Source organism: Polypterus senegalus, chromosome 6 (assembly GCF_016835505.1).
Source record: "Polypterus senegalus isolate Bchr_013 chromosome 6, ASM1683550v1, whole genome shotgun sequence".
In the NCBI taxonomy this organism is placed as follows: domain Eukaryota; kingdom Metazoa; phylum Chordata; class Cladistia; order Polypteriformes; family Polypteridae; genus Polypterus; species Polypterus senegalus.
The window spans coordinates 163529530-163544703 of NC_053159.1; the positions used below are offsets into that span (position 1 = coordinate 163529530).

The 15174-nt window shown below is 38.4% G+C and overlaps 1 protein-coding gene across 10 annotated transcripts in view; it reads right to left on the reverse strand.

The window, feature by feature from the left end:
- The window catches only part of LOC120531761 (bromodomain adjacent to zinc finger domain protein 2B-like), a 268155-nt gene that overhangs the window by 92528 nt on the left and 160453 nt on the right, over window positions 1-15174 (reverse strand). For all 10 annotated transcript variants that reach the window (XM_039757469.1, XM_039757463.1, XM_039757464.1 and 7 more), the window contains exons 6-8: window positions 7510-7665; window positions 7014-7204; window positions 2787-2993 (exon numbers count right to left, since the gene is read on the reverse strand). In XM_039757469.1, coding sequence (XP_039613403.1) covers window positions 2787-2993; window positions 7014-7204; window positions 7510-7665 — 554 coding nt within the window. The remainder of the gene's footprint in view (window positions 1-2786; window positions 2994-7013; window positions 7205-7509; window positions 7666-15174) is intronic.

A 15174-nucleotide genomic window follows, 5' to 3' on the forward strand; every position in this document is an offset into this window, starting at 1 on the left:
TTTTTAGATCTATTTCATGTATACACCTTTACAGAATGTGAAAGAAAAAAATGTCTACCTTATATACAGTCAGTCATTGTCCAACCCGCTATATCCTAACACAGAGTCACGGGGGTCTGCTGGAGCCAATCCCAGCCAACACAGGGCACAAGGCAGGAAACAAACCCCTGGCTGGGCGCCAACCCACCGCAGACCTTATATACAATACATACTAAATATACTGTAATATACAATTTAAATCTTTAAATAGCTAATTGCAGTCAGCAAACAAACACTATGTAGTTCAGTATCTTTCCAGACTCACACCTAGTAAATCCAGTTAGAACATTAGAACAGTCCAGATGAGGACATGCCATTCAGCCCAATAAAGCTCTCCAGTCCTTTCCATTTACTTCTTTTAAAATAACATCAAGTCAGGTTTTTAAGGTGCCTAAAGTCCTCCTTTCTACCACACTACTTAGCAACTTATTCCAAGTGTCTATGGTTCTCTGTATAAAGAAAAACCTCCTAATGTTTGTGCAAAATGTATCCTTAACAAGTTTCCAACTATGCCCCTGTGTTCTAGATGAACAAGTTTTAAAGGCACAGTCCCGATCCACTGGACTAATTCCCTTTATAATTTTAAACACTTCAATCATGTCTATTTTGCTTAAATCAGCTCTTTCTCAACTCTTCCCTCATAATTCATCCTATGTAGCCTTGGAATCAGACTAGTTGCTCTTCTCTGTACTATTTTCAGCCTGGAGACCAAAACAGCACACAGTACTCCAGATGAGGCCTCCTCAGTGTATTATAAACTTGAGCAGAACCCCCTTGGATGTGTACTCCACACATCATGCTATATAACCTGATATTCTGTTAGCCTTCTTAACGACTTCTGAACACGGAATGGCATTTGATAGCGACGAGTCCACTACGTCTCCTAAATCCTTCTCCTAAGAAAGTTCATGGAACTCAGTGGTTGGAGCCTATAAACAACTGACAAACTTTACATTGAAATTCTGATAGTTTTACCTGACACTGTGTGCCCCTTAAAAAGTACCTGACAAACAAACATGCATGAGATGATGCTTCAGGCAGTTTTATCTTGCTACTGTCATTCTTCTGCTTCTCATGGTAAATCTGAATCTAGCTCCTATGTATATAAGCTGCTTTATTACAATCCTACATTTGCACGCAAGGATTTTTTTTCACATCCCTACTACTGTACAATATTAAAGGAACTTTGTTTTGATTATTTGATCTCAACACGTTCATTTTTAAAACTAAACACGATGGATGGCTGTTTTGTTAACACAATAGATTTTGAAAGTGGTGAATGTTTCACAGACTCACAGACTAATTGACGGAACAGTCTTTCATATCCGTTTTTGTTGTATGTAGCAAGTCATGATGGAGAACATGGATTGATGGTTTCTTTTAACTGATTATTTTTTATTTTCCACTTAAGAAAAGTCACCTTTTCCGATATACCCAAGTTAAAAACTTTGCTAAAAGAAACCTGCCAAGCTTTTCTAATCTTCCGTCAAATTTAGTTGAAAATACGGTTTATTATTTTGCTCTTATTTTACCTAAAATTAACAAAGATTAAATTTACTCTTTGAGGGATGGACCAAAGCTTTTTCAGAATTTGGCAAAAATTCACATCCTATGTTCAAATAAACAATCTGGGAATCTGTTAGGCTTTTTTGATGCCTTAGCTTATATAAGGGACTATTCTATCTTGTACTTTTTGTTCACATAGTTCTCTGATTTGGATAGGAGAGAGATTCACATACTGATTTGAACTAATACGGAGCATAAATGCATAACAAATAGTATTGATGTCCTGTGCATGATTCACTGTAATACAGGGTGGTCCAGATCTAATTATACAGATCCAGATCGTCTGGATGACTTTGATTTATGCGGGGATGATTCCAGTTCGGCGCGAAGATGATTCTTCATGTTATCAGTTCGCACACTTCACGATGGTCCGGGATTTTTCTGGTGATTTTCTATATAATAAACTTAATAGGTTATAGCGTAATGAGAACTGCATAGTTAGATCTGGATAACCCTATATTATTCATAAGATTAATAAAATATAAAGGATAAACTATTTTGTGTTTCTGAGGAGGTTAGAAACAATGACTTTGGTACTTTTCAGAAACGTTTGCTGCCATCTTAGTTCTATCTATCTACTGTATCTATTGTCACACATGCGTGTTTAGGAGGCAACTAAAGGGCTTAAGTACATGTAATTCCACGCTGGACCAGGGTGTGGCGAAATGCACTAATTCTCTCTTTCAATCTCTTGCAGACCATTCTAGGGAAATCCCACCTGGCTCTGGGGCAGCCAACGATGTCACTTCCGGTCCCGGTGACATCACTTCCTCTAATGGCCTTTAAAGCCGCCATCTTGTTGATACTAGGACAGTTCTGTTTTGGATTCAGTTGTGTGGACATGTCTATGATTTTGAATCAGTTTTGTGGTCGGGAAAAATTATACGGGTGGCTGCCCCAAACCTTTGCAATGTCTTATGGTCATTTTTGCTACACTATCTATCTATCTATCTGTCTATCTGTCTGTCTGTCTGTCTATTCTTCTGCAACATTATTAGACATTTCTATTTATTATTCGAATCTGGTTTTGCCATGACTAGAGTTTATGAAGTAATTTTATTTAAGTTAAGTTTACTTAACTCAAGGTTTATATAAGCCAGGAAGCCCCTGCATTTTCTTTCTCTTAAAACAGAAACAGTAGGCAAGGGAAATTAAAACAGATTTTAAATAATTAGGACTACCTTTGCCTTTTCTTTTGCTCTAGCATCACTTTCGGAGTCGGAGTCATCATCCTCACTGTCCTCATTACTTTGATCATCATCTTCATCATCGTCATCTTCAAGATCTTCAGAATCACTGCTGCTCACACCTTCACTTGAGGTATCTGATGAAGATCCTGATTCACTCTCACTGTTACTAGAGCTGTCAACTGATTTCTTCTGGAGTTTCTAGAGAGGCAAAATTATTGTAAATTATTCTTTATTGCCACTTTCTAAAAGTGTGCTGTTGAACAAACTATGCCAGTAGAAAACAACATCATCATGATTGACATTATGCTCTTTGAACATCCATGCAACATATACAATTAATTGATAACTAAAAGGTTGACATCAGAGGACATCGCTCAAAAATGGGTGCATTTTTGTATATTTTTGTGATGTTGTATTCACCTGCTAGATGAGGCACACCAAAACCAGATGGTGATGCAAGGATGCTCAATGAACCATGCAGGAGTGCAACAAAAGCAGAAAAGCTGCAGAGAGAATGTCCCTGAGGATAGATCCCCATGTGTTGGCAAGCTAAAATAAATGAATGAAATTCTTCATGAATAACGTCATAGCAATTTTAGTGTAACGAAAGTACAGTTCGTTGTAGTGTGCATGTAGTGGGGCATCTTAGCAGGTCTCTCTTAACCTGAATCAAAAGCCAAAACAAAAGATAGTGCATATAATAAGAGAAATACATGGAAGAACAACTTAATTATACAGCCAGTAATGAAGCCCCCAGATATCTGCTGAATCTTCTGCAAGAGCTTTGGACACTTTCTAGTGGGTGGAGTAGCTAATCCACTAATGCACCCTCTTAAGGTCCCATTGTACCAAGCACCAAACACACCCTGCTAACACCACTCAAATCCTTCCTATTCTTTATCTAAAAACTGGCCACACCACCTCCCTGACAGATAAAAATCTTGTCACTAACTCTACACCCGGACTCCAAGTTTATGGACTCTCTGGACCATGGTGGTTTTATATCTATGTTTAAAGTAACTGCCTTCTTTACAGAGTTCTATCTGGTAGCCTCAGGCCTCCATGCATTCTGAGCCTAGGCATTTCAAAAGCCCAGTTTAGAGTCCCAGAACAGTCTTAGAAATCTGAATAGAAATAGCATTGTCTAATGAAAGTTTACAACTCTGGACTTACCCCCTTTCCTGAATGCTGACCCATAGGTTTATTATTGTGTGTCCTCCTCTGTGTGTCTACCCCTTTTACCCCGGCACCCTGTGATGTGTGTAAGAAAAATACTGACACCTAGATATCTTCAACTTAAGACATATCTGAACCAACATGTCTAAAAGGTAGATACTGTAGATTAGCTTTCACTATCTGATAAACTCTACAAAATGCCTTGCTTCTTTACATATACATCTGCAATCTTTTTCTCCACTATTAAATTTGTAGTATGATTGTTAGTAAATACACCTTTACATATACTGACAGGGTTGCCTATGGGAAGGGTTCTGCTATGATGGCACAGAGCAAGGACAAATCCTGTGGAAAGCTTTCAAGCAAGAGACAGGGAGCCACACAGGGTATGCCCCTATACATTGTGTGTGGTGTGCTATGTGCAACTAAGTACAATAAGGTCCTCCATGCCCACAACACGACGCAGGAAGGCAAAACATTAGCAAAAAATGTTCCTTTAATATATTAATAACTACCTGGAGAGTTACATTAAAAGAAATACATCAAAATACAAATAAACAGAAATAAGAAAACAAAAACCAATGTCCCACTGGACCTGATTGACCAGGTTTTGTTGAACACCTACCTATCAGGTGTAGTAGCTTGATGATTTTACTGCTAGTCCAGGGCTCAATAGCACTTGCTTTACCTCTCCATATCTCTCACTTCCTTTCACACATATACACATGCATGAACACACGCACACACGCACACAGACCCTGGCCTCTTCACCTCCCAGTAGGTGTCCTTCTTTGTTTCCCAACTCCAAATAGTCTCTGGCTTTGTTACTGCTTTGAATCCCTTCCCAGGTTGTCCACCAACAAAGCCCTGGAATCACTTCTGGGGTCAGGAGTGTTTTTCTGTTTGCTTCAGGGACAACAGGAGCAGCTAGAGGAAGTTTTAGCCTGGTGTCCTTAGAGCAGCTGGAACATTCCAGTAGCCAGGTCACTTATTTGACACACAGCTTCAGATGCTGTCCACCATAGTCCCATGCAGTTCCTCCAGGGACCAAGTGTCCTCTTAGCAACCACAAGATATTGTTACCTTTGACATTTTCTCATTGGATTTACTCTAAATATTGGGTTGACCAGGAGGTGTTCTTGAGTGTAAAGTCACCATATTTTGAAACTATTGACTGGTTATATTAAGTTTTAATTTTGTTTAAATGAATTAGGATGAACTATAAGGCGATTTACCTACAGGGGCAGTTCACAATGAAAGTATTCTCTCTTTACATATTCTTTCTGTGTTGCAACAGCAATTTATAACTTTAATGCATCTGCTTCAGTCAGATTATAAGTTAATGGTAGAGGGAATGGAAAACAATGCAGATGCCACAGGATCAAAATCTAGTTTAGTCAGTTTATAACTTGGGAATGGAAAACAACGCAGAGGAACATACAGGATCAAAGAATTTGTGCAGAGCCATTCAGCTGGCCGATCAAATCTGTGTATGTCCCAGAGCCTCCACATGGAATTTTCACATAAATAATGGCCCAGCTGAGGGGCCAAAGAAGGAAAATGACATAAAGAGTGGAACAACATGGGAAGTGACGTCAAGGAGAGAATAAAAAGACCATTTTGCCTGGACATCAGAGAACGTAAACCACGCTGGTTGCTAAATTAAAAACCTTCCCAGACCAACATCCACCCTTGACATTATTGATCTTCAAAAAGCTTTTCTAAGGTTATATCAAGACTTTTGCTACAGTGCATCCGGAAAGTACTCACAGCGCATCACTTTTTCCACATTTTGTTATGTTACAGCCTTATTCTAAAATGGATTAAATTCATTTTTTTTTTCTCAGAATTCCACACACAACACCCCATATTGACAACGTGAAAAAAGTTAACTTGAGGTTTTTGCTAATTTTTTTTTAATTAAAAATAAAAAAAACTGAGAAATCACATGTACATACAGTAAGTATTGCACTGTATATAACTTATTTTTTATTATACTTTCTTCTATTAGTGTCATCACACTTTAAGAAATATTACATTCCTTTTACATTTCTATACTTTGTCTCTTTATCTTGAGTGACTGAGATAAATATTAGGGCACCTGGTGTGGAAAGATTGCTGCTTTCTTGCCCACAGGGTTTATCAAGACTGAGATGTCATACCTTGATAAAAGAACAAGTGCAGTAGAAGTAAAACCCATTGGTTGGTAAGTGGCATATAGCTAATAGGGCACTGAGCCTTTGCATGTCTCAGTGACGTCCATACGTTTGTTAGTGCTGGTGATAGAAAATCCCTGTGTGGAGTACTGACAAGTGACAGGTTTGAGCATCACTCAATCATACTTATTGTTCCTATGTGAAATATTAGAGTGAGTGACAGTATGGTATCACTTATATGTAATTGTGTGACTAGGATCTCTGTGTGCGTGTGTATGTGTGAGCGCAAGGGCAGAGTGACTGTCAGTATGGCATCACTCACACGCAGTTTTGTAAAGAGGATCTCTGAGTGTTTGTGCATCTCTGTGTGTGTGTCTGTGTTTGTGTTAATCTTAGGGTATGGGAATAGACCAAACTAGAAATGGACTTGATAAATCCCACAAATCCCTAAGTAATATAGGAGGTGTTCCCACCTTTCCTAACTTTCCACCCTGAATACTTCTTTCTCTCTGCCTCCCTCTATCATGACAGCATTTTTTATCCTTCCATAATAACATGTGCAGGAAGTCTATAGACTTACCAAAGACTATAAAATAATTTTTTATTTTATTATTAGCCTTCTGTAAAAAACAATATTTACAGTTGCACGTGTTGCACAAGTGATGCCATGACATTAAAAACGCTCCATCATCTAGACGCCTTTGTAAGTATGTCAGTTGGTGTTGTGGATCCAAAGGTAGACCAGCATATCGAACTTAATGCACAGTATAGAATATCTATTACCAAAATCATTCGCTGGAAGTATGTGAGGCTTAATTTGTTTTTTTCATAGGCGTCTTTAAATCTCTGTGAAATGTTTAAACATGAAAAGAACATAATGTTTTACCTTGTCTTTCGTTTTTTCAGCCGAGTTATCCTGAAGCTGACTATTTTGCTCTTGGTTACATTTTTTGCCTCTTCCATTAGAATTTACTGCTTTTGTGTGCCCAGATGAACTTAATACTGCAGTAGCTGCTGCCGGAGAGCTCAGTCCAGATGGAGAGGTAATATTACTCCCATTTATTGCACCATTCATTCCTTTAGAAAAAAATAAAACAACAAGGCTTACTTATAATAAACACGACCCGGGCTCATACATACTGTAAAATCATAAATAAATGTAAGTGGTTATGTAAATTAAAATAAATTGAATTTTAATTACAAGGTAAGACTTGACATTGCTTACGGCTACCTATGACAAGACATTTCATGAGTTACGTGTAGAAGGAGGACTATGGTGCTAAGACACAGAGATTCTGCTAGCCAATAAAAAAGAGTGATGATTCAAAACTAACATGGCACATTTTAAAAGTTTTTAAAATTCAATAGTGAAGCAGACCAACCTTTTGTGGCTCCTCTTCCATTCTTATTTGCTGTTAGGGACTGGAATGAAGTGGAATCATGATTTTGAATTGAAGCAGCAAACAGGGGTGGGATTCCCAAAATCGGGGGGAAGAATGCTGCCCCTGTACGGGCATGAGCTTCAGATCGCCACCATTCTGGAGAAAGAGAGGGGGAAAAAAATGGTCAATTTTAAAGGATAAAATGTATGAATGTGTGGAATCATTCTGAAATTTGCTGGATTTCATTTTATTGAAGAAACAACTTGCTGAAAGTCATATTGCTTCAAATTGTAAATTCAAATGCACAAATGTAACTTGGCAACTATTCACAGAGTCATTTATCCCATCTTCTGGTCAGTGCAATCCAATTCAGGGTAACATACACAAGAGAGGACTCAAACCTGGATGGGATTTGAGCTGAGCCCGTCACAGGGCACATCTGAGCACACAGCTACATAACTCATTCACAAGAGCCCAGTTTAGTGCATTTGCAGATCCATTTTCTCAAGACAGCATATTAATGCCTGCTGGCTTCTTAAAAGTGTTACTAAGGGAACACTGTGCGGTTAACAAATGCTGTATAATTTATTATCCTGCTGAGAAAAATGAATCCTCCAAAAATCCTTAAATCTAGCATGTTTAGGTGCTGTGTTCCAATAAGTAGAGTTGTGTAAGCACTACAAAAATAAAAATGGCAGAGATCAATGGATCTAAACCAAATCAGATGTTAAGAAAAATCTAAGTTATTACAGTTGGCCAGGTGGCACAGTGGTGGTAGCACAGCTGCTCTGAAAAAAGCAGGCTGGGGGTTTATGTCCTGGGGTACTCCCTGCATGGAGTTTGCGAGTTCTCCTTGTGTCTTTGAGTCTGTATCGGTTTCCTCACACAGTCCAAGGATGTGCCGGCTAGGTTTGGTGATGCCAAATTGTCCCTAGTGTATGTACAGTACGTATATGTGGGCTTGTGTGTGTTTGTTCACCCTGTGATGGACTGGTGCCCTGTCCAGGGATTGTTCCTGCCCTATGCTTGCTGCGATAGGCTCCAGCTTCTCTGCAACCCTACTTGGGCTATTGGGGGTTTTAAAAATGGATGGATAAGTTACTGCATTGCAGAACTAATCAATGACTCTCTCTTTTCAGCTGCAACTTAAGTTCATTAAGAGGTCAAAATGCTTAAATGGTTTACCACATTAGTAAACTACTGCTCACGCTGGAAGGAAACTGCAATAAATTTAAAATGAACCCATAACACACACCTAAAAAAGGCTTTAGGGGCAGGCAGGCAAAGGAGAAAATTAAGAAAAAACTGAGTGCCATTATGAACAATGATACCCATCCTCTCTCTGACACACAAACACTGAGGACTTTCAGCCAACAAATCATTCAGCAGAAGTGTGTCAAGAAACACTATGGGGGGCTTCTTCATGCCAGCAGCAACACACTTGCATAATGCCTCATGAGGACTGTGACAGCCAAGTCAGAAGTTTTCTTTTCTTTCTTTTTAAAATATTATTGCTTTTCAGTCACTCTGGTATGTGATCATAACATACCATGTGTTAATTTATATACTTTTTTATATATATGTATGTATTTATTTATTTAAAGTGCTTTTGTAAAAAGGCAAATTTCCCCCTGGGGACAGATAAAGTTTGATCTATCTATCATATAGTACCTTTCCTATCAATCCCTCTATCTGTCTTTGAGCAGTACTGTATCTACAGACGGCACAGTGTGTTAGTGGTAGTGCTGCTACCTCGCAGTTAGGAGACCAGGGTTCGCTTCCCGGGTCCTCCCTGCATGGAGTTTGCATGTTCTCCCCGTGTCTGCGTGGGTTTCCCCTGGGTGCTCTGGTGTGTGCTTGGTGTGTGGGTGTGTGTTTGTCCTGCAGTGGGCTGGCACCCTGCCCGGGGTTTGTTCCTGCCTTGCGCCCTGTGCTGACTGGCTCCAGCAGACCCCCATGACCCTGTGTTAGGATATAGCAGGTTGGATAATGGATGGATGGATAAGAAACAGGACCAAGCTGGTGCAAAGTTGCCTAAGGATAATTAAAGCTTCTGCTTATGATTGGCTGATTGACTGTATCTACAGAATGTTATTGACTCACATCATGCATCATCTAATCATCTCCTATCCCCCAACCCTCCTCTTCACCTAACACCACCATACAAAGATTCTGGCTGCCTTAAAATCATTTTTGTTTGCCTGAACTTTGGAATTCTGCCACAGACTGTACACTAAGTATGGATGTGTCAGCAGCAACTTATGAAAATAAGATTCATTCTTTGTTAAAATACTATCTTGACAGTGTTGAAGTTTATGCAGAATTGTAACTTATTTAATTTATGTTGATTTATTTTACCTATAATGTTAGGTAGGATATAGTGGGCTGGACAATGACTGACTGAATTAATTGATTCAATCAACACATTCATGAAATGCAATTTACAGTTCTCAATGGTAAAATACCATACATATGCCCACAGTTAGCATTTGGCACACTGGCAAGCAAGTTCATTGTGAAGCTTACAGCTGAGGTGCACATGAGAGGCAGTTTGTGAAATAAGCTAGCAGCCTTGTGGTCTGTGCTGTCATCTGTGTAACCACAACCAACCCAACAAACACACAGAGAAATATTCTACTGGAATGTACCATGTAGTACAGCATCCAGATGGACTGAAATACAAAGTGAGAAGATTTGAAGCCTCACTGAGCTGTCCATCTTGATTGGCAAGACTGAATATGTAGATCAGTCTTTATTCAATCGGCTATACCCTGAATTCTGTGCATTGCTAATGCTCTACATGGGAAAAGGTTTGGATTACTTAGCACACTTTTTATCAGATGCGTTTGATAATGAGAAAAGCTGATGTGAGTTGACTTCTCATTAGATAATTATCATAATCAGAAAAGCTGATTTTAATTAAATATTATTTAAAACATAAAATTATTTACATAATGCACTCCCTAATTAAAATATATTTCTCAATAACAACATTAAGGATTATCCCCAGTCACAGTAATACTGTATAAACTACTAAATGTTTATGATTTAAGAGAAAATGTCAAAGGGCAGTAGTAGCCAGAAGTAAGAACAATACTGCAGTACACCTTTACTAAAATGCATTGGATTGAAGCCATTTTGCTCAAATTCTTTAATTTAGGGTTCATTAAAAATATGTGACTACATTAAAACATATTCCACAATTACGGTTAATTATAATTCATTCAGTTAACATGACCTTTACTTTTCATCCTATTAAAAGCTGATGAGATTTTGCCCACACTAGTGCCAGCATCACAGTCAGGCATTTTTATTTTTATCACTACACTACTTATCATTCTCATCAATGGCAAACAGGCTGCTGATAGTTATAAAACAGCCATTTCTCTCTGAATTGTATACAACATTATTGACATTAATGTGTCAAATGTCCTGTAAAGAGCTGCACTTCATTTATTATTCCTGAGTTTTTTTAGTTGTCTTCACCTAATCCTGCAGGTGTAAGTAATGAATAGCATGGCACACTTTTTAATATTCAGACTCTGTGCTTGTATTTTAGTCACCTTGCCATTCCATTAAGGTCTTGTCCTTTGTCAGTCCTTTTTCAATCAGTTGTTTTCCTGAAGATATCACTGTAAGTGGATGGTGGGCTGTCTTCTATTTTCAAGGTTGTAGGTAGTTTGGTTTATATTTTAAGGAAGATCTCGCGGTAATTGGTTTTAAGCTGGTATTTTAATGATGATCCCACTGTAACAAGAGCATGATTCTGTTTATATTTACTGGAAGATCTCATTCTAATTTAAGATAGTGCGGTCTATATTTTGATTATTAATCTATAGTAAGAATCAAAAGCTTTGATATTAATCAAGAAACTCTTGTGAGTGGTGTTCTTGTTATGTTTATGGTACTTTTTTACACACTCAGAAATCTAGGACCTTTTTTTCATATAGTATTTATTTAGGAAGATCCCACGTGAACCTCTGTTTGTTTTCAGAAAATAAACTAGCTGATGTTTAGTTAGTGATGCCAGTTATAATATACTAAAAGTACATCAATTCAGTGGATTCACTCAGTTTTAGAAAGTTAAGCAAGAGTCTGTGTGGATTGTTAAATTAGCATCTCCCTACCTTCTTAAAACAGAACAATCATGTCCAGACTCTTACACATATACATACACTTTTGTCCACACCCACACAGTTTTTTTTTTTATTTCTGTTTTGTTTTTTATAGTATAGAAAAAGATGGAATATCTATTGTTTTATCCATCACCCACAAATAATGGTTTTGCTGCTATAAAAAAATACCAACTGAATATTATGCGCTATATCAGACAAAATGACTGAGCAAAACAGTCAAATCCTAGTGGCTTCCAAAATTTTATTATAATAGTGAATATTTAAGGGTTATTATATATTAAATGGACTGTACATGTGAAAGCATTTATTTTAAAAATAAATAAAAAATTTCATTTGAATTGCTACATCAGACACTACAATATGCATTGATAAGGCCAGTCAGTCATTGTCCAACCCGCTATATCCTAACACAGGGTCATGGGGGTCTGCAGGAGTCAATCCCAGCCAGCACAGGGCAGGAACAAATCCTGGGCAGGGCACCAGCCCACACACACCACGTGGACAGTTTAGAGCCACCAATGCACCTAACCTGCATGTCTTTGGACTGTGTGAGGAAACCATGCAGGGAGGACCCGGTAAGCGAACCCTGGTCTCCCCTACTGCGAGGCTGCAGCGCTACCACTGCGCCACCGTGCCGCCCATTGATAAGGTAATTCACAATTTTCAGATTTGCTTATGGATTTTTCTCTGGAAACCGAACCATGCAGATTTCATTGTCCCCCAGAATAAAATCTAGGTGCAATAAGCAAGCCAGTATAAATGTAAAAAATCATTTGTTGTCAATCCCAGTACGTTGCACACTCTTAAGTCTGTGTACACTTTTCATACATTTTCACAGGTTCTGACTGAAATATGTTTACACTGTACCTGCTGTACATACAGATTTTTATTTCCTTTGCTGCTTATTTAACATGTATATTTTTATCTAGATGAGAGCTGTGATTCACATCAGTGGGTTGTTTTGCTAATTTATCTAAATGGCTTTCAAGATAATGTTTTGCTTTGATACTCTTAAACAGTGAAATGTGACTTTGCCTATTCAGTTTTACAGAGTCAAAACAGCTGTTTTACTTTACTGATAAATATGAATTATAACACGCATTGAGGGGAGAAACTGGTACGGAGACAGCTTAGTAATTTTACAAGTACCTAGTTTATATTATGATAAAGCCCTGAGATAGAGAAGGAGAGTGCAGCACCTGTAGGTCCAGTCCACAGCCTCCCACTTTGTCCTCCAGCGGTCTACTACTTACTCTCTCCAGATGGGAGAAAACTGAAATCAGAGCCCATTCCTCACACACACTGCTCTCTTTGCTCTGCTTCCTAGGGATTTTACCTCTTGCTTTTAAAGCATAAACATTGCATACTATGCAGCCCTGGGTCCCACTCTGCCCTTTTTCTCACATAGTGTACGATTTTGTTCATAACCTGTTTTAGATTGTTTGCTTCCTTTATGGTGTTTATTTCACAGTACCTTTGTTTATTATTTGTTGTCACAAAATGAATGAATCTGGACAGATCTTTGGAGTTTACCAAACTTTCTACAGAAGCATCTTATCTTTGAGTTTTGTGTTTGCATTTTTGACAATATAAATTTGCTATTACAGTGTACCATTGAAGGGATCAAAAGGGGAAGTGACTAGTGAGGGTTAGGCTTAGCTGCAAAGAGACCTCTGAGCACTCTGAAGGAGTTACAAACTGCAGTGGCTGAGAGAGGACAGACTGTGCGGATAAGTATTGCCCAGGTGCTTTACCAGCTGCAGTTTTATGGCAGAGTGGCAACCCCATTGTTAAAAATGTAAAAAAAATAAAAATGCACATGACATCTTGGCAAGAGTTGTACATTATCAAAAGGAAAAAAAAAAACACTGACCCCATCCATCCATTTTCCAACCCGCTGAATCCGAACACAGGGTCTCCTTACTGCGAGGCAGCAGCACTACCTCTGCGCCACCGTGCCGCCCAACCCCACCATACGAAACAGTGATATCAGCATCATGCTTTTTAGATACTTCTCTGCTGCAGGCATGGAAGGCTTGTGAGAGTAAAGTGAGTGTAGTAAAATACAGGAATATCTGATTCATTCCGCAAGACACCTGCACCTTGGGAGAAAATTTGTTTTGAAGCAAAACAATCACAAGCATAAAGCCAAAGGTACAGAGGAATGGCTTAAAAACAACAATGTTATTGTGCGGAACTAGAAGAGCCAGAGACCAGATCTCAAACCAATTGAGAATTTGTGGCTGGACTTGAAAAAGGCTGTTCACTCACAATCTCCATGCAGCCTGACAGAGCCTGAGCAGTTTTACAAAGAAGAAGGGGATACACGGCAGAGTCCAGATGTACAAAGCTGACAGAGACCTGAGCACACAGACTCCAGGTTGACATGGCTACCTACCAAAGGTGTGTCTACTAAATACTGACTTGACAGGATGAATACTTACGTATGTGATCAATTCTTTTGTATATCTGTAATGCATTCAGACCACTCTGCAGAGACCCATTTTCACTTTGAAATTAATCTCCTTAGCATTAGACCCGAGCGTTACTTGGGCTGTGAAAAACTGTGCTAAAAGCGATATTCCTGAGTGTCACTTGGGCAACTGTACAGATGAGTCTTGTGTAAGCGATAGAACTGAGAATCACTCGGGTTGTAAAAATGCTGTCAGTGCTGCCGTTCTTTGGAGAAATTATGACCGAGTGTAGGTTTTCACTAATTATGAAATATCTGCACTTTACCAACAATGAAGGCTTTGATGAGAATACTCAACCAGCACCCAAACTGAAGAAAATTTGGGAGATACAGTATACCAGGCCATTGTAGCAAAATTTCAGAGTGTTTACCTTCCGAACTGTGATGTCAGCATCGATGAAAGTAAGTCTCATGGCTTATAAGAGCAGACTGTCATGGATACAGTACATTGCATCAAAAAGAACAAGAACAAATCATTGCCGCACATTCACCGTCCAGACGTAGTCGACCCAGCACATGACGGATAAAACACGTGCATCCTATCAATGGACATTTTATTGATTATATACCTCCAACAGAAAAAAAAGAATCCAACTCATACTGGTGCAGTGTACTGTTTAAAAACTGATAAATCTGGAAAGAAAATCTGAAAAGAAATATGCTATTACTGTCCCAACTGTGACGTTGTGTCTATCACAGTGCTTTAAGATTTACTACACAAAGGACTCATTTTGAGATTATATACTGTTTTGGCACCATTAATAGTAGTATTAGTACTGTTATTATTATTATTATCATTATTTTTATTCATCATTACTATTATTATTTGTATCATTATTATACTTTTGAGATTTAATAAAAATGTAATTTTTCATACCAAAAAAATGCAATGTTTTTTACAAGTTTTTCTGGAATAAAATGCAACGCTAAGGAGGTTAAAGAGTCTTATTCTGTTATTCAGTGTCTTAAACGCCAACCAATCCTTTGTGAGGCAATGCTCGATAACAATAAAATGTGAAAACTTTCAAGTGGGTGAATGCTTTTTATATGCACTGT